General features: G+C 44.3%; 1 protein-coding gene across 2 annotated transcripts in view; it reads left to right on the top strand.

Annotated features, from left to right (window-relative positions):
• MTG2 (mitochondrial ribosome associated GTPase 2) overlaps positions 1-26,102 on the top strand; it is a 35,126-nt gene extending 9,024 nt beyond the window's left edge. Inside the window, exons 2-8 of one of the 2 annotated variants that reach the window (XR_009555043.1) lie at positions 1,001-1,192; positions 11,844-11,991; positions 20,129-20,244; positions 21,010-21,228; positions 22,033-22,171; positions 24,304-24,940; positions 25,354-26,102. Coding sequence is in view for 1 of the 2 variants with exons in the window: in XM_060230686.1 (XP_060086669.1) it covers positions 1,007-1,192; positions 11,844-11,991; positions 20,129-20,244; positions 21,010-21,228; positions 22,033-22,171; positions 24,304-24,698 (1,203 nt within the window). In the remaining variant the exon portion in view is untranslated. Of the gene's footprint in view, positions 1-1,000; positions 1,193-11,843; positions 11,992-20,128; positions 20,245-21,009; positions 21,229-22,032; positions 22,172-24,303 lie in introns of both variants that reach the window. The other variant, XM_060230686.1, reaches the window with a different exon arrangement.
• Positions 26,103-26,726: the final 624 nt, after the last annotated feature.

Genomic DNA, 26,726 nt, shown 5'->3' with positions numbered 1-26,726 from the left:
ATGCCGTCCTGGCTTGTTAGCTGCCCTGAGCCCGCTTTTGCGGGGAGGGCGGAATATAAATGGAATTAATAAATGAATTTTTTAAAAATGAAAAATTTGGAACCAGTGTTGGATAGAGGGGTGAGGATGTGCATGTCAAAATTTAATATCCAAAGCTTGGATGGCAGGTAGTTGTGGTAGCCAGAGCGTTATGAGTTCTGATGCTTGGTCATGCTAGAATGTGACATTCAGGAACAGTTCCCTGCCCTCTTCTGTCTTTAAGCATTTGAAAGGCTGTCACTTAGAGGAGGGCAGGGAGCTGTCGCTGTTGGCAGGAGAGGACAGGACTCACAGTAATGGGTTTAAATTACAGGTGGAAAGATTCCGGCTGGATAAGGCAGGGGGGAACGTTTGGAGGCGGTGAGCTCCCCCACAGTGGCATTCTTCAAGCAACAGCTGGACAAATTCTTGTAGGGGATGCTTTTGGCTGATTCTGCATTGATCAGGGGGCTGGACTAGATGGCCCTTCCAACTCTATAATTCTAGAATGCTGGGAACGAGCTTCAATACATGCAAGGTGAAATCGCCACCCGGCTGTTTCACTGCTTGCCAAAGCCTGGCTGCCCTCAGCTTACATCCTTGACGTGCCAGTTTGATCCAGTGAATAGTTTTTGAGTGAGATGTACATGATTAGTGCTTGGATGAGAGGGGGGGCAGGTATCGTTATTGTGTACATCAAATGCTAGGTCTGATTTGAGGGAGGGCCGCAGTAACCAAGGCATTTGCGAGGATGATCTTGAAAGGGCAGCCATTCATCAAAGTTAAGCGTGCTTGATTTCCTGACCCTTTGGCAACTGCTGCAAATCAGAAGCGGGAACAGCTGCGCATGATTTCTCTTTTCAAGATGGAATTTGCTCTGGGTTTTGCTGTGTTGTTTACAGCGATGTTTCTCTTCCTCTCAATACATTAGTGCTTCTGTCACTTTGCTCTGGAGATAATTCCTTTCTTTTTGTTGTTCCAGGCAAATATGCTGCAAGCAAAAATCCTTGGGACCTGGTTGAAAAGGAGCTGCAGTCCCTCGTATTCATACATACTCAGTTGCTTATTGCAAAAACAAGCTAAGAGCTGGCACCGTTATCTTAGCACAAGTTGTGGAAAGTGTTCCAAGTCCCGGCGGCTGGGCCATAAAAGAAACATTTCTGAAAAGAAGCTGGTAAATTCTGAACAAAACGCTCAGATTAGGGACAAGTCATATGTAAAGCATGCAGCACTTGTGAGAACAATAATTCCTCTCCTTTTATTAACTGTCTGTTGGAGTCCCCTGCCTCAGATTTTCTGTAACAAAACGTCTAAAAGATCTTTCTATATATAAGGAAAATACGGGGGGGCGGGAACTAGTTAAAATTTTTACATGATGGTTGTATAAATGGTTTGTATCCAGAGTTCCTGAGGAGGAAGCTGTGCTCACAGCATGGAGTTTCTATACCTCCTCCTCTTACTGCATCGCACTAAAATGCCTCCCCTGTGAGTTCAGGGCATCTCCCCAGGAACGGCATCGGTTCCAATGCAGGAGTCTGCAGCGAGAAGGGAGAATTGGCAAGAACTACCCCGATCCTTTGGCAGGAAATAAGCATGGCATCGAACCCGCAGATATAAAAATACATGTCAGCCATGCTTTATATATAAAAAAAAAAAGTCATGATTTTCTCTCATCAGGTGTGCTGCTTACAAGTGTTTTCAATATGTGAACCTACCTGAGTTACATAAATCAGTTGCTGGAAGTTTATCCTGTATATAAGTTCCATAAGGCAAGCTTATTTGTAAGTCCCGTTGAACTCAATGAGACTAGATTTTTGAGCAGTTTCAAAAGGTAGCCGTGTTGATCTGCAGTAGAAGAATGAGATTCAAGTCTAGAAGCTCCTTAGAGACCAACAGTCTTTTCAGGGTCTAAGATTTCAAGAGTCAAAAGTATCTGCGAAGGCAACCTTGGCCCTTGAAAGTTTATGCTCTGAATATTTTGTTGGTCTCTAAGGGAGCCCCGCGGTGCAGAGTGGTAAAGCTGCAGTACTTTAGTCCAAGCTCTGCTCACGACCTGAGTTCAATCTCAGCAGAAGCTGGGTTCAGGTAGCCAACTCAAGGTTGACTCAGCCTTTCCATCCTTCCAAGGTCAGTAAAATGAGTACCCACCTTGGTGGGAGTAAAGTGTAGATGACTGGGGAAGGCAATGGCAAACCACTCCATGAAAAATTTGCCATGAAAACGTCCTGATGTTACATCACCCTGTGGGTCGGTAACGACTTGGTGCTTGCACAGGGGACTACTTTTACTTTTAAGGTGCTTTTGGATTCGAACCTCTGCTTCTGAATAAATGTAAAAGGACTGGACTGGACGCTGTGGTTATTAGTTTGTGGTACTTGCATCCCACCCTTCTTAAAAACTCAGGGTGCCATATGTAGATTTTCTCCCATTTTATTCTCACAGCAATCCTATGAGAGACATTAGATTGGGAGAATGTGACCGATGTCCAAAGACATTCACTGAGCAGCATAGATCAACAGGGATTTGAACCTAATTCCCTTGTCCCAAGCCCATAATTGTATTCACTGCATCGCACTGGCTATTCTATATAAATGTAAAAATAAAAGAATCCTTCTGAATGGGTTGACTTTTGCAGCATTATTAAACCCATTGATTGAATTTTCAGCCACTTGAATATGTGCTTGGTTTACCCAATTCAGCAGGAATTAATGAGGGTCAGTCAGTTCACATTTCCTAATAATTATTGTTCCACTAATTAATAATCAGTGTTGCATATCTTCACCGTCCTTGTTAATGCTGTTTCATGGTTTTGTTTTGCGGGTGGAAATATTAAGCAAAGCTGTAGAAAATTTTAAGAATTAACTGGTCATTTCTGTTCCTCATGTCGACAGAATCAGCAGCTGATGCCCAGTTTGTGTCAGATTAAGAATTTGTTCCTCCCTTCATGGTCTTTCTGAGTAGTTGTTGCCTGAAATCCTTTTAAAATGAAGATTCCAGTGAGCGAGCCTGCAGTTTTATATATGAGATGCATGCACTGTATACTGTGCCATGCCACTTTCCTATGTGCTTTTTAGCCAGATAGCTGCAGCCCTGTGTATCCTGCGTTTGGGAACAAATGAGTTCTTGCTTAGATCATAGCCTGTCTCACAGCTGAGAATTATATATTTTATCTGGTACTGATTGGCCTTCAATCTGAACAAAGTGTTTAGTGATTCAGAATATCATAAAATCATAGAGTTGGAAGGGACCTCCAGGGTCATCTAGTCCAAATCTCCTGTGCAATGCCTCTTCCCCCACACTCCCAGTAACCCCTGCTCCGTGCCCAGAAGATGGCAAAAAAAAAAAAAAAAAAACCCTTCAGGATCCCTCCAGAAACTGGCCTGGAGAAAATTGCTTCCTGACCCCAAAGTGGCAATTGGCATTTCTCTGGACATGTAAGAAAGGTCCGCAAGAACTAAGTAACTCTGTGAACCTTATGATCTGTTCACAGGATCAGCATTGCTGTCAGATAGCCATCTAGCCTCTATTTAAAAACCTCCAAAGAACACCCCACCAACCTCCCGAGAAAGCCTGTTCCACTGAGGAATGGGGAGGGACTATGGCTCTGCAGGAGAGCATTTGCCTGACTTGCAGAAAGGCCCAGGTTCAACCCCCAGCATCTCCAGTTTAAAAGGACCCAGGCATTAGGTGGTGTGAATCACCTCTGCTTGAAACCTTGGAGATCTGTTGTCAGTCTTAATGGACAATGCTTATCTTGATGGATTGATGGTCTGATTCAATATAAAATAACTTCCTGCGCACATGAAGGATGAGATGACAGAAGTCCCATGAATCCACTTGGCTTGAGAGAGAGAAATGTTATTGAAGTTAGTTCTTTGTGTGAAAGACTTCAAGTTGCATCTTTTTGGCAACAATGGACATAGTAAAGGCAAAGTTTTCTTGTACCTAAGTAATTTAAAGCAGCAGTTTACAGTTTTAACCACTGGGTGATGCTACGTAAATTGGGGAAAAGGTGATATTTTAAATGCTGTCAGTGCTTATGTGCACAGCTGGTCATCTGCATTTTGTTTGTATCCTCTAAGCCTGAATTACTTTTGGTGTCCAAAAAGTGAACCTTTTTCAGCGGCATCGTATGATCATGTGATAAACAATCTCCTTCCAGCTGTTTCAGCTTGGGTTAAAAAAAAAAATAAGCAAATGTCCTTTGCGCTTGTTGCAAGACTCAATTGATTTCAGGACCGGGAAGGAGATGGGAGAAAGAGAACCAGAGAAGACAGCAATTATTTGCCTATATTACAGCAAGCAGAAGAGCTCAAAGAATAGTCAAGAACTAATTAGATACAGTCTCCCATTATAACTACTGGGCCATAGCCTGATGGGGGATCATTAGTGAACTTTTGTTCCATCTCTCATCCAGGAAAAAATATTAGATCAGTTTTTAATTAAAGCTCTAGTTACCTTTTGTACAAGGGCTGGCTTGGTACAGAGAACCTTGTTTCAGTGTTCTCTCAACCATTTCCTGTTTACACAATCTCTCTTTTTTATGGCTCTGATATATTGGTGGTGGTAAAAAGTGCTGTTGATTCATAGCTCACTTACGGCATCGCAGAATCATAGCATCATAGAGTTGGAAGGGACCCTCAGGGCCATCTAGTCTAGCCCCCTGCACTATGAAGGAAATTCACAAATACCTCCCCCTAAATTTAAAAACCTCCAAGGAAGGAGAGCCCACCATAAGAACATAAGAGAAGCCATGTTAGATCAGGCCAATGGCCCATCCAGTCCAACATTCTGTGTCACACAGCAGCCATATATATATATATATATATATATATATATATATATATATATATATATATATATATATATACACACACACACACACACACACACACACACATACACACACACACACACACACTGTGGCTAATAGCCACTGATGGACCTCTGCTCCATATTTTTATCTAACCCCCTCTTGAAGGTGGCCATGCTTGTGGCCGCCACCACCTCCTGTGGCAGTGAATTCCACATGTTAATCACCCTTTGGGTGAAGAAGTACTTCCTTTTATCCATTTTAACGTGTCTGCTCAGCAATTTCATCGAAGAAGCCTCCTGAAGAAGCCTGTTCCACTGAGGAACCGCTCTAATGGTCAAGAAGTTCTTCCTAATGCTGAGCCAGAAACTCTTCTGATTTAATTTCAACCGGTTCTGGTCCTACCTTCTGGGGCAACAGAAAACAATTCCTCACCATCCTCTGTATGACAGCCCTTGAAGTACTTGAAAATGGTGATCATATCGCCTCTCAGCCTCCTCTTTAGGTAAACATACCCAGCTCCTTCAACCTTTCTTCTTAGGACTTGGTCTTCAGACCCCTCACCATCTTTGTCACCCTCCTCTAGACCTATTCTAGCTTGTCTATATACTTTTTAAGCTATGGTGGCCAAAACTGAACAGAATACTTTAGGTTAGGTCTTACCAGAGCAGAGTAAAGCGATACCACCACTTCTGAACACTGTACTGTTAATAAAGCCCAAAATTGCATTTGCCTTTTTAGCCACTGCATCACACTGTTGACTTATTCATGTTCAGCGCATGGTCTAAAAAAGCTCCTAGATCCTTTTTGCACACACTACTGCCAAGAAAAGTCTCCCCCATCCTATAATTATGCATTGGATTTTTCCTACCTAAATCCTGATAGGGTTTTCAAAGCTGATTTGCCGTTGCTTCCCTCCATGTAGCAACCCTAGAATTCCTCATTGGTCTCCCATCCAAGTACTAACTAGGGCCAACCCTGCTTAGCTTCTGAGATCCAGTAGTGAAATCTGGCTAGCCTGGGTCATCCATGTTGTGGCAAATTAAAAAGGTAGTCCCCGGTGCAAGCACCAGTCATTCCAAACTCGGGTGATGTCGCATCACGACGTTTTCACAGCAGACTTTTTACGGGGTGGTTTGCCATTGCCTTCCCCAGTCATCTACACTTCCCCCCCCCCCCCCAGCAAGATGGGTACTCATTTTACCGACCTCAGGAGGATGGAAGGCTGAGTCAACCTCAAGCCATCTACCTGAACCCAGTTTCCACCAGGATTGAACTCAGGTTAGTGAGCAGAGCTTGGACTGCAGTACTACAGGAGTGGTTTTCAAGCTTTTTGTCTTGAATTACTCTTTTTAATATGTACCCTTGTCTACTGAGCGATGGCTACATGTCTGCCATGGGGCCCCGACTCTGAAGTGTATTCTGAGTGCGATCAAGTCACTGACCCTGCTGTTAGGCCTCAGTGGCACTCCCAGAGAACCGAGAATACACACTAAACATAACCAGGGCTGCTCTCTTGCAGCAACGCAGGAGAATTTTTGCATTTTTCTGGGCTCCCTTGTTTAAGCCCCCTTCCGCAGTGTTCTGCTGGATATGAATTGGACACTGGAGCTTTTTGTGTGGTACCCATCTTTATCTGACATAAGGCATGGGGTTTTGTTACTGTTTTATTGTGCCATCTTTTGTGTTATTGTTTTTACTGGTGTTTTTACAGTTTTTATTGCTTAGATGGATTCTGTTGTAAGCCGTCCTAAGCCCACTTGTGGGATAGGGTGGGGTATAAATCAAATTACTGCTTTGCTGGGAAATGTTGTAGTGAAGGAGCTAGTCTGAGAGCCAGTTTGGTGTAGTGGTTAAGTGCGCGGACCCTTATCTGGGAGAACCGGGTTTGATTCCCCACTCCTCCACCTGCACCTGCTGGAATGGCTTTGGGCCAGCCATAGCTCTTGCAGGAGTTGTCCTTGAAAGGGCAGCTGCTGTGAAAGCCCTCTCAGCCCCACCCACCTCACAGGGTGTCCATTGTGGGAGAGGAAGATAAAGGAGATTGTGAGCCACTCTGAGATTTGGCGTGGAGGGCGGGATATAAATCCAATATCATCATCATCTTCTTCTGGTCAGGGAAACGTATTGCTGCTGCCCATCCTCTCCTTGAATAATCCCCTGATAAGCTTACAAGGAACCCTCAGGTTTCATCAGGATACAGTTTGACAGTCAGTATTTTAGAATAAAAAGTTGAAAAGCTTGTACATTTTTAAAAAATGAAATAGAAAACCACACTGTCTACGTTATTTGTTCCTGGATTCCATATATAATATCTAAAAGAAACCATTCAGAAAGCTGGTAGCAGGTTCAGTTACTGTAGCTGTTGAGTAGATGTCTGTTAGTTAATATTCTGTAATAATTGCATGGTAACTGTCAATCCCAGCCTCCAAAGATGTGTGCTCTCATGCTTTTTCCAAAATGTCAAATTATTTGTGTTGTGTGTCGTTAAAGGCAAATTAAGTCATACGCTGTTACCTTCTGGGCTCTCAGTTGTCAGGTTTGCCTCATATACACTGACATTTACTAAGCTGGCCATATACAAAGGGTTCTTATATTTTGGCAGCTGATACAAAATTTCAGGAGGTGTGGACTTGCACATCATACATTGTAAGTCAGAAGTGTAAAATACGTGGCCCGGTGGCCAAATCAGGCCCCCAGAGGGCTCCTATCAGGCTCCTTAGCAACTGGCTGTCATCTGCTTCCTTCTCCCTCTCTTGCTTCCTTCTGCATAACAGCTTGCTTTGCAAGGCTTGCTCAATCGCACAGGAGCTACAGAGAAGAAGAAGAAGAAGAACTGCAGATTTATACCCCGCCCTTCTCCCTGAATTAGAGACTCAGAGCGGCTTACAATCTCCCATATCTTCTCCCCCCACAACAGACACCCTGTGAGGTGGGTGGGGCTGAGAGGGCTCTCACAGCAGCTGCCCTTTCAAGGACAATCTCTGTCAGAGCTATGGCTAACCCAAGGCCATTCCAGCAGGTGCAAGTGGAGGAGTGGGGAATCAAACCCGGTTCTCCCAGATAAGAGTCCACACACTTGGGGAGGAAGGGGGTGGGGAGAGGCAGAGCTTGTTTTTCCAGGCTAGCTGACTCCCATAAGTTCTTGGAAGGTAAGCAGGTTCAGCCCTGGTTAGCATTTGGATGGGAGACCCCCAAAGAATACCAGGGTCGCTACACAGAGGCAGGCAGTGCCAAACCAACCTCTGAACATCTCTTGGCTAGAAAACCCTACAGGGTGCCATAAGGTGGTCGCAACTTGATGGGGGGTGGGTAGGGGAGGAAGGGTTCTGCTTCACTTTGTAACTCATCATCATAGTTTCATCATCATAGTTTATTACAGCCTCAGGACCAGAATACAGTGGAAACATAATATGGAAAAGTAAAAACAGACGTAGTATGCAAAAATAGAGATCTATATTTAAGAACTTTTAAAATGCAATTCCCACAGTCTTAGAATTAATGCACAAAACTCAGCAACTGAATGTGTGATCTCTGGATTTTTATCTGATAAGAACTAATGAAGACTTGCTTTGTTTGTATTATTATAACCAAGTATCCTATTGATTAATGGAGTAATAATTCTAAAACGAGCCTCGCTATAATATGGGCAACTGAAAAACATGCTCTACAGCAGGGGTGGCCAGCGGTAGCTCTCCAGATGTTTTTTGCCTACAACTCCCATCAGCTCCAGCCATTGACCATGCTGGCTGGGGCTGATGGGAGTTGTAGGCAAAAACATCTGGAGAGCTACTGTTGGCCACCCCTGCTCTACAGATTCAACCTCGCTTAAAGGGCATGAGCACAGCTTTTCAGAGTAGGGGATTTTATTGTACCTCCCTTGCATAACTGCAGATGGAAGGGCAGAACATCTAGCTAAAGCAAATGCCCTTCTAAAATTTCTTCTTTCCTCTGACGTCAGATATGATGCCTGCTCAATAGTGCTTTTGATATTTAACAACACCCCAAGTTTTGATGCACTAGAGATGTCAGACTGTCGCTCTATATCCTCCGTTCTATGTTTAATAAGCCCTCTAGCTTGTTCAAGTCTATAAGATAAAAGTAGCTGAGGTGAAAAGCCAGTTTTGTAAATATGGCTGTAAACTGCCTCGCGCCAACTTTATTATTGTCTGCTGAGTTGCCACCAGTCCTTTCTTCAGGAAATAATTCAAAGGTGATGGGCAGATGATGTCCCTGTGCCCTCAGTGGTCATGTGCCCAATAGCTCCAACAGCATGGGGGCACTCATCTACCTTTTGTGCTTTTTGTACATTATAGGCAGTGTTCCATCTAAGCTCAGTGAGCGTGAGCTAGCTCACAGATTTTTAGCCTCCAGCTCACACAGTTTTGTCTCAGCCCAGGAAAAATGACTCCAGAAGATGCTAATTAATGCAGTAGCTCACAACTTTAATGCCAGTAGCTCACAAAGTAGAATTTTTGCTCACAAAACTCTGCAGCTTAGAGGGAACCTTGTAGCCATGGCAAACGTAGTTGCTAAGTGAAGTGAGCCTCGCATGTCATAATTATTGCCCCTTTGCTTGAGCTGACTTGGTGATGGGTAGAGCATCCTGCATTTCTTAAAGGCTTCTGCTCAGTGTGTGATTCTAAGCAAGTCTGTCGCCAGATGTTTTCGGACAATGCATCTTAAGTGGATCCTGAGGGGCAGTGTGACTCAGTAACAGCAAAAAAAAAAATCTTAAGTCTATGTAGTCTTAATATATTTAAAGCCGGTTTAGTAAGAATTGATGGAAAGTGCAAAGTGCCAATTTGTTTCGGAAGACCAATGCAGGAAAAATGAGCTGTGGCAAATGAGAGCGGAATGACTTTTATATATATATATATATATATATATATATATATATATATATATATATAGTTATGAAATCAAGTATGGAAATCCTGATTTCAGAAACTCTCAGAAGCTAAAAGGGTTAGTCCTGGTTAGTATTTGGATGGGAGACCATCAAGGAAGTCCAGGATCGATACACAGAGGCAGTCAGCAGCAAACCACCTCTGAATATCTCTTGCCTTGAAAGCCCTACGGGGTTGCCACGACTCAGCTGTGACTTGATTGAACTTTCCAGCACAGAAGCCCTGCCCCCTTTCCCATAGTAGTCTGTTACATAAAACAGATGTCCTTGCAGTGGAACCATTGCTTCCTTAACTTGTCATTCATCCCAGTGCCTTTGCCCTAAAGGTTTATTTCTTACTGAGAACTCATCCAAGGTGCCCAAAGTATCCCTGAAAGGGACCAGACAGTACATCTGATGCACCCATAAGGGATCGCTTTGTAGAAAAATAGGTGGTGGAGCTCATCCAGGGATTGTTATGCAGCTGCACCTACTATTCAGTGGACAAGGTGGGAAGGAGGAGGGGGAACCCTCAGAAAGGTTCAGGAGCTGTGCTCCTGCTGAATCAAAGGCCTGCACTATTATTTATTTTTAGTTATTTACAATATTTATATTCCGCCTTTCTGCCCCATAAGAACCTTCAAGACAGCTAATGCACAGAATGAACATGATAAACAGGCTTGGGCGCTGGTTATCTGACGGATTGTCTTCTTCCTGATGTAGCTGCCTGGGAATTAAGATCCCAGTGGGTATGTGAAAGAGGTCCTTTTCAGTTGCAGCTCCGCAGTTATGGAACAGCCTCCCCAGGGAGGTGTACCTTTATTTATTTATTTATGATTTATATCCCGCCCTTCCCACCAAGGTGGCTCAGGGCGGCTTACCTGGCCCCTCAGGTTCAGTCTCAAGGAAGCAGTGGAGGACAGATTTTATTTAGAGCTGTGTTTGGTTAGTAGCAGTCCTTAGTAGCGACTGTAAATTTTGGTTTTATGTTTTGAATGTATTTTGTCTTAATTTTGTAAGCAATCTTGAGCGCTATAAGGGAGAAAGTGACTAATGTTTTAAATAAATAAATAATACATTGTAAATCCAGGTAAAACCGGAGCTGAAATACATCAATCACACCCAAACCGGAAAATTAAAACACAAGACAGGAAGGAGGGATCATTGAGTGAACACCAGGCAGAATATTGATGTTTTCAACCACTGGCTGGAGACTGATAGGACGGGACAATATCCCACAGGGGTGGGGGGAAGAGAGTTATGTGTGTGAGGTCTAGTAGTAATAATTTATTAAATTTATGAATTGCCCCAATCCTTGCAACTGCAGGGCTTTGGGCAATGTGCAACATCTAATTAAAACATCAAAAGCTATAAAATAAAATGCATAAGCAGTGCAGCAATCTAAAATAATTAGATGCGCAAAAGTACACAATTTCTTCCCATTCTGGACTGTGGCCACCTCTTGGGTGGAGGAGAAGAGGAGCAGAACAAATTGGAGAAGAGGAGAGGGTGCCAGCCAGAGTGGAAAGAGTTGCTGTCCTCAGCCAAAAGCCAGGCAGAGCATTGCTGCCTTTCAGGCCCTCCAGAATTACATAAGATCCTATAGGGCCCTGATGGTCTTTGGCAGAGAATTCCACCCGGTTGGGGCCAAGACCAAAAAGGCCCTGGCCCTGGTTGAGGACAGCTGGATGTTTTTAGGGCTGGGGACCACAAGTGGATTGCTTGTGTAGCGTTCTCCTGGGTCCATACCGGAGGAGACGGTCCCACAGATATGTGAGTCTCTGATCGCTCAAGGCCTGAAAGGTCAATACTAGAACCTCATAGTCCAACTTGGTTCATCCAGCCTAGCATTGTCTACTCTGACTTGGTAGTGGCTTTCAAAAGGTCTCAAGGGAAGCAGGGTCATTCCTAACACCTGACAAGATTCCTTTATTGAAGGTGTCAGGAATGAACGGTGGAGGAATAATTGTATCTGGCCAGGTCTGTAAATGCAGTCCAGGTTGATTATCAAGTGAAAGTGTAATTTAAAAAAAATATATGTTTACTACTAAAGATCTCCGAGACTTTGAGCTTATTCGAGCAGCATCCTTATTTGCTTCTCTGCCTTTTTTTCCCCTGCGGCAGACCCGGTGCTTTGTAGACCATCGAAAAGTGCAGGTGATAGGGGGGAAAGGAGGAGATGGCATTAGCTGTTTTCACAGTGAACCTAGAAAAACATTCGGAGGCCCTGATGGTGGAAACGGAGGGGACGGAGGGCATATCATCTTGAAAGGTAAGAGGATATTAATTATCCTTTGTGCAAGTCCTCTTTTGTTTTGAAAACAACTGTTTTCATGAAGTTGTCTTGAATTCTTTGCTGGCTTTTTCTCAGAGTTGAGTTGGAGGGGAGTGGCTGATAAATGAGAAAAGCTCTTACAGATGTGTTCTCACCTGCAGGCAATTAATTCAGTTAACAGTGTTTTTTCTGCTTCTGTTGTGGCTTGTGGGCTATAATAAAGCCTGACTGATGCTGGATATCTGTGAGTGACATTTATAGTTTTATGTATTTTATTTCTTGCCCAACAATTCTTGGGGGTGGCTTCCAATTAAGAACAATTACAAAGAGTAACATTTCCTTTCATCCAGTAAAAGCTGTATGATACATTGATCTTAAGCAGTGTAGACAGTTCTTGTTAATCACTTATCACCCAGTAGACAAACAGAGTTAAAGAAAAAATTACAACTGCTAGAGTTGTAATTTCTTTTGGGATCCCTGTCAGAAAGTAAAAAGGTAACTATGTCATAGGAATATACATCCCAATGAACTTGCAAACATAGTAAAATATAATGCCTTCTGAGATTAGCCTGCAGTCCAGAAGGGTATGTGCTGTGGTGTCAGTCTTACCTAAGGGGCCGGGACAGATTTGTTCTGAGTAAGGTAAACACATGAACCTGCCCCTCATAACTGCCAAGGAGTGAGCATTTAGTCTGGTCAGATTGCCCTCACATCTCCACCTCTCTGACACACCCTTTCCTTCCCTACCTTCCTTTTTCTTTCCCTTGCCTCATCAGTGCCTTCCCCTTCTGTTTCTCTCGTCCCACTCCATCCCATCACTAATGGATAAAAAAATATTTAAACGTCTATGAAATATTTCAATTTACTTGGTTTTATAATTAGAAATGGAAATTGAAATGTATAATATTTTATACTGTGCCCAAGCTGAATTGTATACTTTGGGGGGGGAGGGGTTAATGCCACTTGTTACTTATTTTTCTTTCTTTTTTGGATGGGTCTCTGACCGTATTAAATTTGATTTGAGCCTAGCCAGAATGAACACCCTTGAGAGACTTTATGAAGACAACAGATAGATATAGCAGGGAAGAGATTCTGGAGGTGGAATACCAAAAAATTGGGATGAACAGGTGCAGTGTGCTCTGATGGCAGAGCTTTGGTGATCGATTGATTTTACACAGTTTCCCACCAAAGCAAATGCTGCATGAAAACTCAGGGCCTGGATGGTGTCCAGGTTAACATTGAGAGCCAGCAGTTTCTCAAAAACAGTCTTGAACTACATTGAAGTGTAAGAGTCTTTTTTCAGGAGTGCCATGTAGTCCTTCCCGCTCAAGTATGACTTGATGAACGGTCCAAACCAGGGTTGGCCAAACTTGCTTAACATAAGAGCCACATAGAATAAATGTCAGATGTTTGAAAGCCACGAGATGTGAACATCAGATGTTTGAGAGCCACAAGGGAGGGAAGGAAGGAGGAAAAATTGAAAGAAAGGGGGAAAGAAAGCAAATATATGGGTGAGGGAGAAGGGAGGGAGAGGTGTGGGGGGAAAGCAACTTTAACTCTAAATGCTTTCACCAAGCCACCGGCTGGTTTGGCTTGGAGAAGTGATTTAAAGAGAGAAATTCCCTTCTCCAAGCCAGCTGATGGGGCAGTAGGAGCTTTGAGAGCCACACAATATGAGTGAAAGAGCCACTTGTGGCTCCCAAGTCACAGTTTGGCCACCCTGGTCTAAACGCTTGTAACCAAGCCCTTGCCTCAAAGGAAGGTTGGCCAAGTGTTGGATGGAGAGACCCACCTGCTGCACAGTGAGGAATGTTTGATAATTTTCTTAGAAAACATAAAAGAAGATAGTCCATGTACTGAGACAATCCTTATGGCTACTCCATAAAGGATAAGAGGAATGACTTTTAGGTTAAAGACTTGAACAGCACCTGGAACGTAGTTCGCATTGCCATTCTGGAAAAAGTTTAGTATGCTGTCAGCACAGGTTTTTGCTTCTCTCTTTATCAGCTACTGATGAGGCCCCCATTTCAGGTTAGATGTGAAAAGGATACCCAAATATTAAAACTCCTTCACTTGCTGAATTTCTTCCCCATTCAGAGCCCATCTGAACACTGAAGGATTTCCTTTTTGGGGGAGAAGACAGCTACTTTAGTGTTCTGGGATAAGTAACTTTTGTAACTTGGGAAAAAAGAAAATCAAACTCCCATAATAAACATCACAAATTACGTGTGTGTGTGTGAAGTGCTGTCAGGTCACTTCCAACTTATGGCAGGCCTCTGAATTGGTGACCTCCAAAACATCCTCTCGCTAGCAGCCTTGACTGAGTCAATCCATCTTATGTTGGGTCTTTCTTTTTTCCTGCTGCCTTCAACTTTTCCTTGCATGGTTGTCTTTTCCAGTGACTTCTCGTCATATGACCATAGTACAATAGCCTCCGTTTGGTCATTTTCTTTTCTAGCAAGAGTTTCAACTTGCTTAGATCTGGACCTCACTTATTTGTTTTTTTTTGGCAGTCCACAGTATCCATGAAACTCTCCTCCAATACCTTGTTTCAAATTAATCTGCTTTCTTCCTGCCTGCTTTCTTTATTGTCCAACTTTCACTTCCATATAGGGGAATACTGTGGCATGCATTAACTTGATCTTGGTTGTCAACAACACATCTTTACAATTGAAAATCTTTTAAAAATAGCAGCATTCTGTATCCGTCCTTTAATGAGCTCAGTAAGAGCAGAACTGGAAAAAAAACCTAACCAAAGGTGTTGGAGAACAAGAGGGATTTCATCTGGGGCTGGATGCTTGATTTTATCTCCCAAGAATGGGGAAGCAGCTTCAATATTAAGGTGCTACTGTAGGAAAGGCTGCGGCCCTCATAATTGGCCACCTTACTTCCAAAAGTGAAGGTACACACAACAGGGCATCAGAAGCTCTTTACTATCAGGCATCTTTGTATGGTAGTCAGTTGCCCTTCATCTTCATAACCCATGGCCATTTATGGCTTTATAGGTAACTACTGTTCCTGAGGCTCTTTAGCTTGGAGAAACGTCAACTGAGGGGTGACATGATAGAGGGTTGCAAGATGTTGCATGGGATAGAGAAGGTAGAGAAAGAAATACTTTTCTCCCCTTTTCACAATACAAGAACTTGTGGGCACTCCGTAAAATTACTGAGCAGTCAGGTTAGAACCAATAAAAGGAAGTCCTTTTTCACCCAAAGGGTGATTAAGACTTGGAATTCACTGCCACAGGAGTTGGCAGCAGCTACAAGCATACACAAATTCAAGAGGAAATTGGATCAACATATGGAGCAGAGGCCCATCAGTGGCTATTAGCCACAGGGTATAGATTGAACTCTCTGTCTGGGGCAGTGATGCTCTTGGTACTTGGGAGGGCTTCTAGTGTCCTGTGGGAGGACTTCTAGTGTCCTGGCCCCACTGATGGACCTCCTGATGGCATCTGGATTTTTTTGGCCACTGTGACATAGAGTGTTGGACTGGATGGGCTGTTGTCTTGATCCAACATGGCTTCTTTATGTTCTTATGAAAGAAGGTAACAAATATCATTTGGTTAAACAGCTATCTGTGATTAGTTGTTACTATTTCAGAGCTCAGTGACAGATTAGAAAGCTGCATGCATGAACATGTTTTTTTTACTCAGCTGACGGGGTGGGGGGAGGATATTCTGCTGCAAAGATGGCACAATTGAGTTCAATAATACCTTGGGTCAAATTGACTGCTTTGAGAGGCTACTTATAGCCATAGAGATCCCAAAGAGAGAGCGCAAAGTTTACTCGGTGGAATTAGTATAAAGCCTATCTCTGTGACCTTGCTTTTTACTCATGAATGTCAATGACATCCTCCCCTCCCCTCTTTGAAGGCTAACATTATCACATCTTTCATTATATTTCCAGAATGCACTTCAGCATTGTGGCAACGAGAGCAGCATAAGAGCCTAAACAGGATAGAATAGTTTCCTTGAGAGTCAGCATAGCAGGCACTTCAGAACAACCTTGAACGTGCTTGTTGGTTTAACAGCCAAGTCTCCCAAGCCCCGGGGGGGGGGGGGGGGGCTCCAGACTGGGAGGAAGAAGCAGTGGCCTTATTGTGGTGGCTTTCTCAGGATAAACGTGGGCAGGCCACGGGGCCAAGCGATCGTGATTGAGCTCTCCATACAGAAGTTTCTGATGCAGTAAACAGCCAATCCTCATATCATATGCTGCATGGAAGCAATGTTCTGCTTCCTAATATGCGAAGGGAGCTGAATCCCCCTGGAATCCATGGAATGAAAGAGGAGGAGGTGGTAGTGGGATTTATACCCCACCCTTCACTTGGAGTCTCTGAGAGGCTTACAATCGCCATTCCCTTCCCCTGTGAGCAATGTTCCCTCTAAGCTGCAGAATCTTGTGAGCAAAAATTCTACTTTGTGACCCACTGGTATTAAAGTTGTGAGCTACTGGCATTAAAGTTAGTGAACTACTGCATAAATTATTGTGCTCTGGGGTCATTTTTCCTGAGCTAAGACGAAAACGTGTGAGCCGGAGGCTAAAAATCTGTGAGCTATCTCATGCTAACTCAGCTTAGAGGGAACACTGCCTGTGAGGTAGGTGGGGTTGAGAGCTCTCCCAAAACTGCTCTAAGAGAATTGTGACCCAAGAGTGGGAAATCAAAGCCAGCTCTCCCAGATAAGAGGCTGCACACTTAACCACTACACCAAACTGGCTTAGTTTGTACGCAGGTTGTTCCGTTGGTTAGGCCAGTGACTAGATGCATCTTTTTCCTTTAATCTGATGAGAGATATTTAAGACAAAAACCAGAAACATCAAGTTTCAGTGTACTTCTTCTGTGCCTGCTTATAGAATCATAGAGTTGAAAGGGCCATCTAGTCCAGCTCCCTGCACAATGCGAGAAATACACAAATACCTCCCCTCCACGCCCCCAGGGACCCCTGCTCCATGCCTAGAACATGGGTGGGGGGGAATCCTCCAGGGTCCCTGGCCAAACTGATCTGGAGAGAATGGCTTCCTGACTCCAAAGGGGTGAACAGCATTTCCCTCAGCATGTAAGAAGGCCACAAGAGGTGAGACCTCTAGGTGAGGTCTAACCAGAGCAGAGCTAAGCGATACATTAAGACCCAATTAAATGTGCATACATTACAGCATTATCCTCACAGTTCTGCCCTGATGCATGGCTTGTGTGCTACGTTTTGGGGCCAAATCAGACATGAGAGTCTCCCTGAGTCCATCACAGAGATGCCTCTGCCATTTTAGGGATGAAATTCCCTCTGCTTACAAAACCTGTGGGAGCCCAATCCTGATCAGATCCATGGCATGTGGGTAGGATACATTCCTGTCATCCCCTCACACTGCTCTCAAGACCCCCAGTATTGCATGTGGGCAATACTCCCTCTAAGCTATGGAGTCCTGTGAGCATAAATTCTACTTCATGAACTACCGGCATTAAAGTTGCGATCTGCTGGATAAATGAGTTTGCTCTGGGGCCATCCTTCCTGAGTTGAGACAAAATGTGTGAGCTGGAAGCCAAGCAACTGTGAGCTCGCTCACACTAACTCAGCTTAGAGGGAACACTGGTGGAGGGACACAGGTGCCCCTCCCCCATGATCCCCATCAGAATGGAGCCCTAAAATGGCGAAGGTGTCTCGATGGTGAACAAAAGAACATAAGAGGAGTCATGTTGGATTAGGCCAATGGCCCAAATGGCCCAGCACTCTGTGTCATGCAGTGGCCAAAACCCAGGTGCCATCAGGAGGTTCACCAACAAGGCCAGAACCCCAGAAGCCCTCCCACTGCTGCCCCTCAAGCACCAAAAAGTCAGAGCATCACTCCTCCAGACATAAAAACGTAAGAGAAGCCATGTTGGATCAGGCCAATGGCCCATCCAGTCCAACTGTATGTGTCACACAGTGGCTAAAACCCAGGGGGCATCAGGAGGTCCACCAGCAAGGCCAGAACTGCAGAAGCCTTCCCACTGTTGCCCCTCAAGCACCAAGAATACAGAGCATCACTGCCCCAGATATAGTGTTCCATCTGTACCTTGTGGGGCTAGTAGCCACTGATGGGCCTCTGCTCCATAAATTTATCCAATCCCCTCTTGGCAGACTCAGGGACACTGTCACGTTCGGCTTGGCTCTTAGTTGCCATAGTTTTCCTTGCATTCATTGGGGCGTTACTTCCATGTTGGTGCTCAAAGGCTTGCATCATTAGTGGGCTTTCTGCTGGTTCTCCAAACTTCTGTGCCCATGGCTGTGCCTCAATTAAGCTAATGGTACCTATATTGGCTTTAAAGTGCTTTGGAGTTTGGGCAGTAATTCTTCGTTTGATCAGCTTGGCTTCTCGATTTACTTAACTCGCTGTTGGGAAGATAATTGCATAACTCAAACACTTGAACTCCAGTATGCCCATATAGTTTCTGCTCAGCAATTATGTTGAAATTGCAGCTTTGAAAAGGCAGTTTCTACACAAATGAAAAGCAAAAGTATTATCGTTGAGACAACCTTTTCTACAAGCGATGATGAGCCATTCTTTTTAAAAGTTGATCGCTGAACCGTTTACGGAACACTGTAAAATGTTTAGTGGTTATTTGTCTGACATCGCTCGTCATTTGTACATTTTAATATGCATTCCAGAAAGTTTCTTAAGCTTCTTATGTACTTATCTGTGTTGTAATCTCAGTTCCATTTTGTTGTAAAAAGCTGTCTTAAGGCGCTTAGCAGTGCTATCTGTCTGTAATAATAGCAATAATATTTGTTTAGCACCCAGACAACCAGGCATGATATATAAGAAATTGGGGCCTGCCCAGGGAGACTTGGAATCTAATACAGATAACAAAAACAAAATAATTAAAACCTGGAGGAAGAAAAGGGAGAGTATCAGAAATAAAATCATAACAACTAGGCTACCGGGTAGCTTAAATAGATGTATTTTGAGATGTATTTAAACAATGGAAGATAATAACTACGCTGAATATCAGTTGGCAATAATTTCTTTAAAAAGAAGTAATAAGGACGAAAGTTTTCAGAGATGAATTGGAGGGAGAAGTTTGTGTTCAACTTAATAAGGAACACTGAACCAATATAACAAGAAGATCACCACAGTAACTAATACAGACTTGGGTTCCATTCCATTTTACTTTGCACATTGTTCCTCCCAGGTGTGGAATTCTAGCAGGAGCTCCTTTGCATATTAGACCACATACCCCTGATGTAGCCATTCCTCCAAGAGCTTACAAAAAGAGCCTTGTAAGCTCTTGAAGGATTGGCTACATCAGGGGTGTGTGGCCTAATATGCAGAGGAGCTCCTGCTAGAATTCCACACCTGGTTCCTCCCCACCATGAGCTAGGCTAAGCTGAGGGACAGTGACTTGCTCCAGGCCATTCATCTTAATGGCAGGATGGAGCGTTAAAGCTAAGTCTTCCATGCCTGACCCTGACATTCTAATCACTATACTACACGGGAAACCATACCCAGTTAAAACGAATCTGGATCAACAAGTTTGTATTCACATGCCAAAAAAATACAAAATGGGTGACCAGATGTGAGTGGAATACAAAAGGCTGAAATGGGAAACGCAAAGGCTGACTGCGAGAGAACCAGACTGAGCCACACTTTAGCTGGAGTCAAGCAAACAAATAATGTTTAGGAGCTGAAAATGGCAGAATGATGTAGAATAAGTATGGCAGAGTCATGAAGCGTCAATGGAACAAAGTACAAGTTTGCAAATTCCACTTTGCCCTTGGATGGGAGACTTCCAAGGAATACTGGGATCGTAGAGGCAGGCAATGGCAAACCACCTCTGAACATCTCTTGCCTTGAAGACCAGATGGAGGCACTATTAAGTCAGCTGTGACTTCACCACCACCGGTGTATATTCTCCTTCCTAATAACTTACGCTTCTTTCTGATCTATTTGAAGGTGCAGCAATACACTGTTAGCATTTTAATAATGTTTACAAAGGAGAGCAAGAGGAACACCAGAGAAGTCCCTTTACCATTTTGTGTCCCCGTATTCATCGCCACAGTAGCCTTTGCAGCCTCTGGAATTATGGGTGGGTCCTGGCTGCCGTTTGGGAATTGCCAAAAACATGTCCCGTTTCTTCCACAGTCCTGAATTTTGTTTTACAGTGGACCAGCAAATCAAATCCTTGGCATCAGTTCTCCCAATCTACAGAGGTGTCGGTGGAGAAAGAGGCGGAAGCAAGAACTGCTATGGTTCAGCTGGTCACTGCACTTACATTAAGGTAAGTGACTTGGGTTTTTTTCCCCCTAGGCAATATGTTGTTATTGTTGTTTAAATTTATGAATTGCTTCATCCCGGCCAATGCCGGGCTCTAGGTGATGTGCAACAAAAAGTACACGTGAAATCAATAAAACCAGTAATTTAAAACAATTGCAACCCAATGAACATACTTTATAGTGTGCTGCAATTCTGCTTTCCAGGCATTGGGAGCAGTTCCCCCCTTAAGTAGAGGGGGGTGCCAGCCTGGCAGCCTTCGCTGTCCTCAAACAAAAGCCTGGCGGAACATCTCTGCTTTACAGGCCCTGGTGCCTTCCAGCAGAGAGTTCCACCAGCTCGGGGCCAGGACATCCAGACCTCTTTAGGGCCAGAGATCACCAGTAGATTTCGACCACGAGAGTGTAGTGCTCTTCCAGCGACATAGTGTAGTGCTCGTCCAGCCACCCTGAGCCTGCTTCGGCGGGGAGGGCGGGATATAAATAAAACTTATTATTATTATTATTATTATTATTATTATTATTATTATTATTATTATTATTATTATTATTATTATTATTATAGTGGAGGAGGTAGTCCCATAGATACGTCAGTCCAAGACATCTGAAGGTCATATTGAGTTGGATCCTTTCCTCATGCCTCGCTTCATGCATGCGAGAGAGTCCATTAAACTGGCTAGCACAGTATCCAAGGTTTCTGTTCCCATGAAGGCTAAAGGGAACTATAGAAGGCCGGCCTTTTCTTTTGTTTGAGTCTCTCTTATGTTTCCAAGGTTCCCATCGGTACTGTGGTGAAGGAGGATAGCCAAGTCGTGGCCGATCTCAACCAGCATGGTGAAGAATACGTTGCAGCCTATGGGGGAGCTGGAGGGAAAGGCAACCGTTTCTTTCTGGACAATTTCAACCGAGCGCCCGTATCAGCTACTGAAGGAGAACCCGGCCAGGAAAGAGTTCTGCATCTGGAACTCAGGACTATGGCCCACGCAGGGATGGTGGGTGCATTTTGCTTCTGGAGGTCCAAAGAAATCAAGTCAGGAAAGGATCTCTGTAACTTCTTCAGGGGGATGCAGATTGTGTTAAATTTGGTATATGGAGTAATCGGTTTTCTCCCCCTACTTCTTGGCTGTCAGATATCTTAATTAGACCTATTGATTCGCAGGCTTGTGTCGCCAATAACAGCCAAGAGCCTAAAAATCTCATCTTGCCATTATTGACTTGAAGTGCAGGGCTAGGGCAAGAGGGAAATTGGTCTTCTAGACATTGGCGTGATGTACATTTTTGCAGGCGTTCAAAGCAGGGCTTTTTTCCCATAGGCCTACATAATTACTTAAGGTATGTATAGAAAAGTATGAGGGTGCTTTCTTTTTCACAACCAACCTGTGCAGTCTGACGTTTGATGGCAACTCATGAGGAAAGCAGCACGGCATTGTCAGGGATGGTTGCCTTTCAGGTAGTTCAGGTTGGCCTGTTTGGTGAAGTGGTTAAGTGCACAGACTCTTATTTGGGAGAACCGGGTTTGATTCCCCACTCCTCCACATGCAGCTGCTGGAGTGGCCTTGGGTCATCCATAACTCTCACAGAGGTGTCCTTGAAAGGACTGCTTCTGTGAGAGCTCTCTCAGCCCCACCTCCCTCACAGGGTGTCTGCTGTGGAGGAGGAAGGTAAAGGAGATCATGACTGCTCTGAGACTCTGAGATCCCGTGTGGAGGGTGGGATATTAATCCAATATCATCATCTTGTTGTTTTTCTTCTTCATCTACTACTGCTACTATTGATTTTGAACCTCCTTGTTCCAGGTGGGATTTCCTAATGCTGGGAAGTCTTCACTGTTACGAGCCATCTCCAATGCAAAGCCAGCAGTGGCGGCCTATCCGTTCACAACCTTGAATCCTCATGTAGGCATTGTCCATTATGAAAACTACGAGCAAGTTGCAGGTACGCCGTTGTAAGACTGCTAACGCCGCTGACTGTTTTTGACTGAGCTCGTTAGCCTTTCTTATGGAAAGGGTATAAGCAAAGCGGTGTGTTATCTCTGACAACTGATTTTTGTGCTATGTCCTCCTGTTAATACTTGGATAACCTAGATCAGTGGCCTTCAGCCCATGGGTTTCTCAAGTGAGCTGTAAGCCTCTAAGGAACCCCCCTCCCCCCCCCCCCCAAATCTCTTTTTTGCTGCACCAGTTTGGTGTAGTGGTTCAAACATGCAGACTCTTATATGGGAGAACCAGGTTTGATTCTCCGCTCCTCCACATGCACCTGCTGATGTGACCTTGACTCAGTCACAAGTTCTCACCAAGCTGTTCCTCTCAAGAGCAGTTTCTGTTAGAGCTCTCTCAGCCCCACCTACCTGTTGTGGGAAGGGGAAGGGAAAGGAGATTGTGAGCCACTCTGAGACTTCTTTGGGTAAGTGAAGGATTATTTTCTAAAGCAGGTGTCAAACATGTGCCCCATGGGCCAAATCAGGACCCTGGAGAGCTTCTATCAGGCCCCTGAGCAACTGGCTGTCATCTGCTTCCTTCTCCTTCTCTCTTGCTTCCGTCTGCATAACCTCTTGCTTTGAAAAGCTTCCTCAGTCACACAGGAGCTACAAAGCAAAGCCTCTATTTTCTCCATTGGCATTGGCTGAGGCTGCTCCCTTGGGGAGGAAGGTGGGGAAGGGAGAGCTTGCTTTGCCAGGCTTTCTCAATTGCACAGCAGAGCTACTGAGCCAAGCCTTTCTTCCTTCTATTGGCTGAGGCTCCTCCCCCTCCTGGTCCCCTGGGGAAAGAAGAGCCAGAGCTTTCTTTGCCCAGGTCCCTGGACTGCACAGGAGAGATACAAAGAAAGCACCTTTAGGACCAACAAGTGCTAATGTTTTAAGCATGTTTTATTTAAAGTTTTTTTTAAAAAGAACTTTAGTCCTGTTAGTCTGTGTCCTTTAAAAAGTTTATATCTCTGCTACCTAATCTTAAGTAGCTAAACACACGGCCCAGCCTGAAAAGGTCTACTTTATTTCAGATTCAGCCCTCGTGACAAATGAGTTTGACACTCCTGTCCTAAAGCATATGTGTAGCAATCAAGGGCCTCACGTCTTTCCCATCACTTTTCATGCATGCTGAGAGGAGCAGCAGGACATTGTGGTATGTGAGGCTGTTTCATGGTGGAGAGGATTTCTGAAGCACCGACGGTTCCAGAGACCGTGGCTCCTCCTCCTCTTGCCACTTGACTGTGCTGTCCCACGCTTGCAGCTCAGTGGGATCATCCTAATTTATTTCAATAATGAAGTGGGACTTGTCTCATTAAGGAACTGTCCAACTTCTTGTGCGTGTGTTTTCAGGCTTAGGTCAGAAATGGTGTGTCTTGCATTCTGATCAATTTTACTTTATGACACGTATTTTAGTAATTTGCACCACTGAGGAAGCCTTGTGGTTGAAACACATTTGGTTTTAATGTTGTTTTTTTTGTTTATCATTCATGCGTTGTAGTGCATTAAAGCTTTGTCCATTTAACATATGTAACTCATTAGAATTAGGCTTTTTGTCAGCCTTTTTGGTTACTTTATCAAACTGCCAAACACTTGCATGAGGAATTATGTTCATTCGCCTCTTGTTTTCTGAGCCCTTGCCCAGCACATGATGTTTACAAGTTCTTGTGACCAATGTAAACAGAAGGTCCCAGGTTCAATCCCCGGCATCTCCAACTAAAAAGGGTCCAGGCAAGTAGCGTGAAAAACCTCAGCTTGAGACCCCGGAGAGCTGTTGTCAGTCTGAGTAGGCAATTCTGACTTTGATGGACCGAGGGTCTGATTCAGTATAAGGCAGCTTCATATGTTCCCTTTCAGCTGCAGTGTCTTGTGAACCAAAATTCTACTTTGTGAGCTACTGGCATTAAAATTGTGATCTGCTGCATAAATTAGTGGGCTCTGGGGTCATCCTTCCTGAGCTAAGACAAAAATGTGTGAGCTGGAGGCTAAAAAATCTGTGAGCTCACGCTAACTCAGCTTAGAGGGAACACTGCTTGTGACCCCCCTCACGCTACCTGAATGGGCCTGCTCACATTGCTGTGTTCCGTCTTCACCCTTTTTGCAGTTGCTGATATCCCTGGCCTAATAAAAGGAGCCCATGAAAACAGGGGCTTGGGCATTGCCTTCCTGAGACACATCGAACGCTGCCGCTTCCTTCTGTACGTGCTGGATCTCTCCGTGTCTGAGCCGTGGATTCAGCTCCAAGACTTAAAATACGAACTGGAGCAGTACGAAGAAGGCTTGTCAGAGAGGCCTCACGCCATCATTGGGAATAAACTCGATCTTCCCCAGTCAAAGAAGAATTTGCCTCTGCTTAGGGAGCGAGTGCCACACCGAGTCATCCCCCTCTCTGCTCTGACGGGATCAAATCTAGAGGAATTGTTCTCGCATCTGAAAGAACTGTACGACGATTATGTGAAAACTGAAGAAGTACGGAAACAAAAACCGCTAAAATGGTAGTTGGTGACAGTGCTACAAGCGTGACAGCATTTGGCTGGAAGAAACAGGAGGGAACGTGAATGATTTGCAGCCTTGCATTGGTTGAGCTCCTGTCCATAGGGTTTTCATTCCTCTTCCAGCCTAAGGCTACACAGAAAAATAAGTTGTTTTGTCCTGTTCAGAGGCAAGAGAAAACAGAATTCCTGAACTGTTCTTCAGTCAGTCTGGTTTGCAGTATGTTTCACGGGGTACAACAATGAAATGTCCTCATGTTATGGTTGTAACTGCAGATAAATCCATGGCCCAACCCAGGAACACTGTGTCTCGGTTAAAACTGAGAGACAGACTAGATGTGCAGGTTTTTAAAGAGTCCAGTTCACTGCAACCACCAGGAGTGGCTCTCAGAGAAATAAAGGAGAGCCTGCTAGAGCACAGAATGCCACTGTGGCAGGGAGGAAGAGCAGTGACCAGTTTGGGGGGGGGGGGGCGTGGGCGGACTTATTTCCCAATTTTTGCTGCTCCATGTGAGTATTCTGCACATACAGAGCAGCACAAGAGGAAAATAACCCTCCTTCCACCACCACTGCTATTCCAGTGCACAGACTTGGAGTGGCAGGAAGGAATCCTTTATCCCGGGTCATCTAGTCCAACCCCCTGCACAATGCTGGAAATTCAGAAATACCTCCCCTCCCTCCCCACACACACACCAGAAATACCTTCTCCCTTCCACACACACACCTACTCCATGCCCAGAAGATGACCAAAAAAAAATATATCTCTAGGATCCCTGGCCAAACTGGCCTGAAAAAAATTGCTTCCTGCCCCCAAATCAAGATTTCCCTGGGCACGTAAGAATGCAGTGGCATTCCAAGTCCAAACGGGCCCCCCCCTTTAAAAAAGGGATGGGGAGGCCATCCCCCACAACTGCTGTGTGGCTGTGGGGAACCATAGCTGGGTCCAGGGAACCCAGACCCGTCTCTTAAAAATCCTGCACATCTTGTTCGGTGCTAAAATAATAGAATATGACATTTTGCAGTTCTCTGCTTTCAGTGCATTCCCCTCAGTGATCTAAACTTACTGATATTTCCTCCTGATATTTAATCTTAACAGCGTCCACTGCTCCATTTATTCAAATTCTTCAGGTGGATTGGCACTGAGTAACAATCATAGCAGAATAATCAAGACCTTGTTAGAAGCACAGTGAAGAAGTGTGCCTTTTAAAAAAAGATACCGTCGCGTGAAATTGTTTTTTCCCCCCCTTACTTCAATTAGAAATGTAAATTATAATTATGGACTAGCTTTCTTCCAGGAAGCACTGAATAAAAATGTTAAAATAAATCCTCTGAGCTCTTGAGCTCATGTGGAGCATAAATTTAAACAAACGTTCCGTGGAGTAAGCTTTTTTTAATAAAAAAAAATCTGCCATTTTATGTGTGTGTGTTTGTGTAAGAGCCAGGGGTCATTTTGTAGAAAAAGAGGTGACGGAACTCCTTAGTGCAACTCATTTGCCTATGCCACACACCCCTAACATCACCGGAAGGTGTACTAAATGATATCACCTCAGCACCTACCTTCGGATGCTTCTTGAATTATAATTGTCATAATAAAGCTGAAGACTGTAGATTTATACCCCGCCCTTCTCTCTAAATCAGAGACTCAGAGCAGCTTATAATCTCCTATATCTTCTCCCCCCATAACAGACACCCTATGAGATGGGTGGGACTGAGAGGGCTCTCACAGCAGCTGCCCCTTCAAGGACAACTCCTGCGATAGCTATGGCTAACCCAAGGCCATTCCAGCAGTTGCAAGTGGAGGAGTGGGGAATCAAACCCAGTTCTCCCAGATAAGAGTCCAAGCACTTAACCACTACACCAAACTGGCTCTACTAATAATGCCTTCCTCCCATCATACTTTTAAAATTACTTTCTCCTATGTGGCCACAGTGGCATGAAGAAGATTTCCATCTGTCTGCTTTATATGTTTTGGTTATTTTCCCATTTTTTCTGGGGAAAAATATTAGAAAGTTTGTCAAATCTTAGAGTTCAGCAA

Source organism: Heteronotia binoei, chromosome 2, assembly GCF_032191835.1.
Source record: "Heteronotia binoei isolate CCM8104 ecotype False Entrance Well chromosome 2, APGP_CSIRO_Hbin_v1, whole genome shotgun sequence".
Taxonomy (NCBI): domain Eukaryota; kingdom Metazoa; phylum Chordata; class Lepidosauria; order Squamata; family Gekkonidae; genus Heteronotia; species Heteronotia binoei.
Note: the sequence above shows the minus strand (reverse complement) of the source record. Positions and strands in the feature narration are given on the sequence as shown.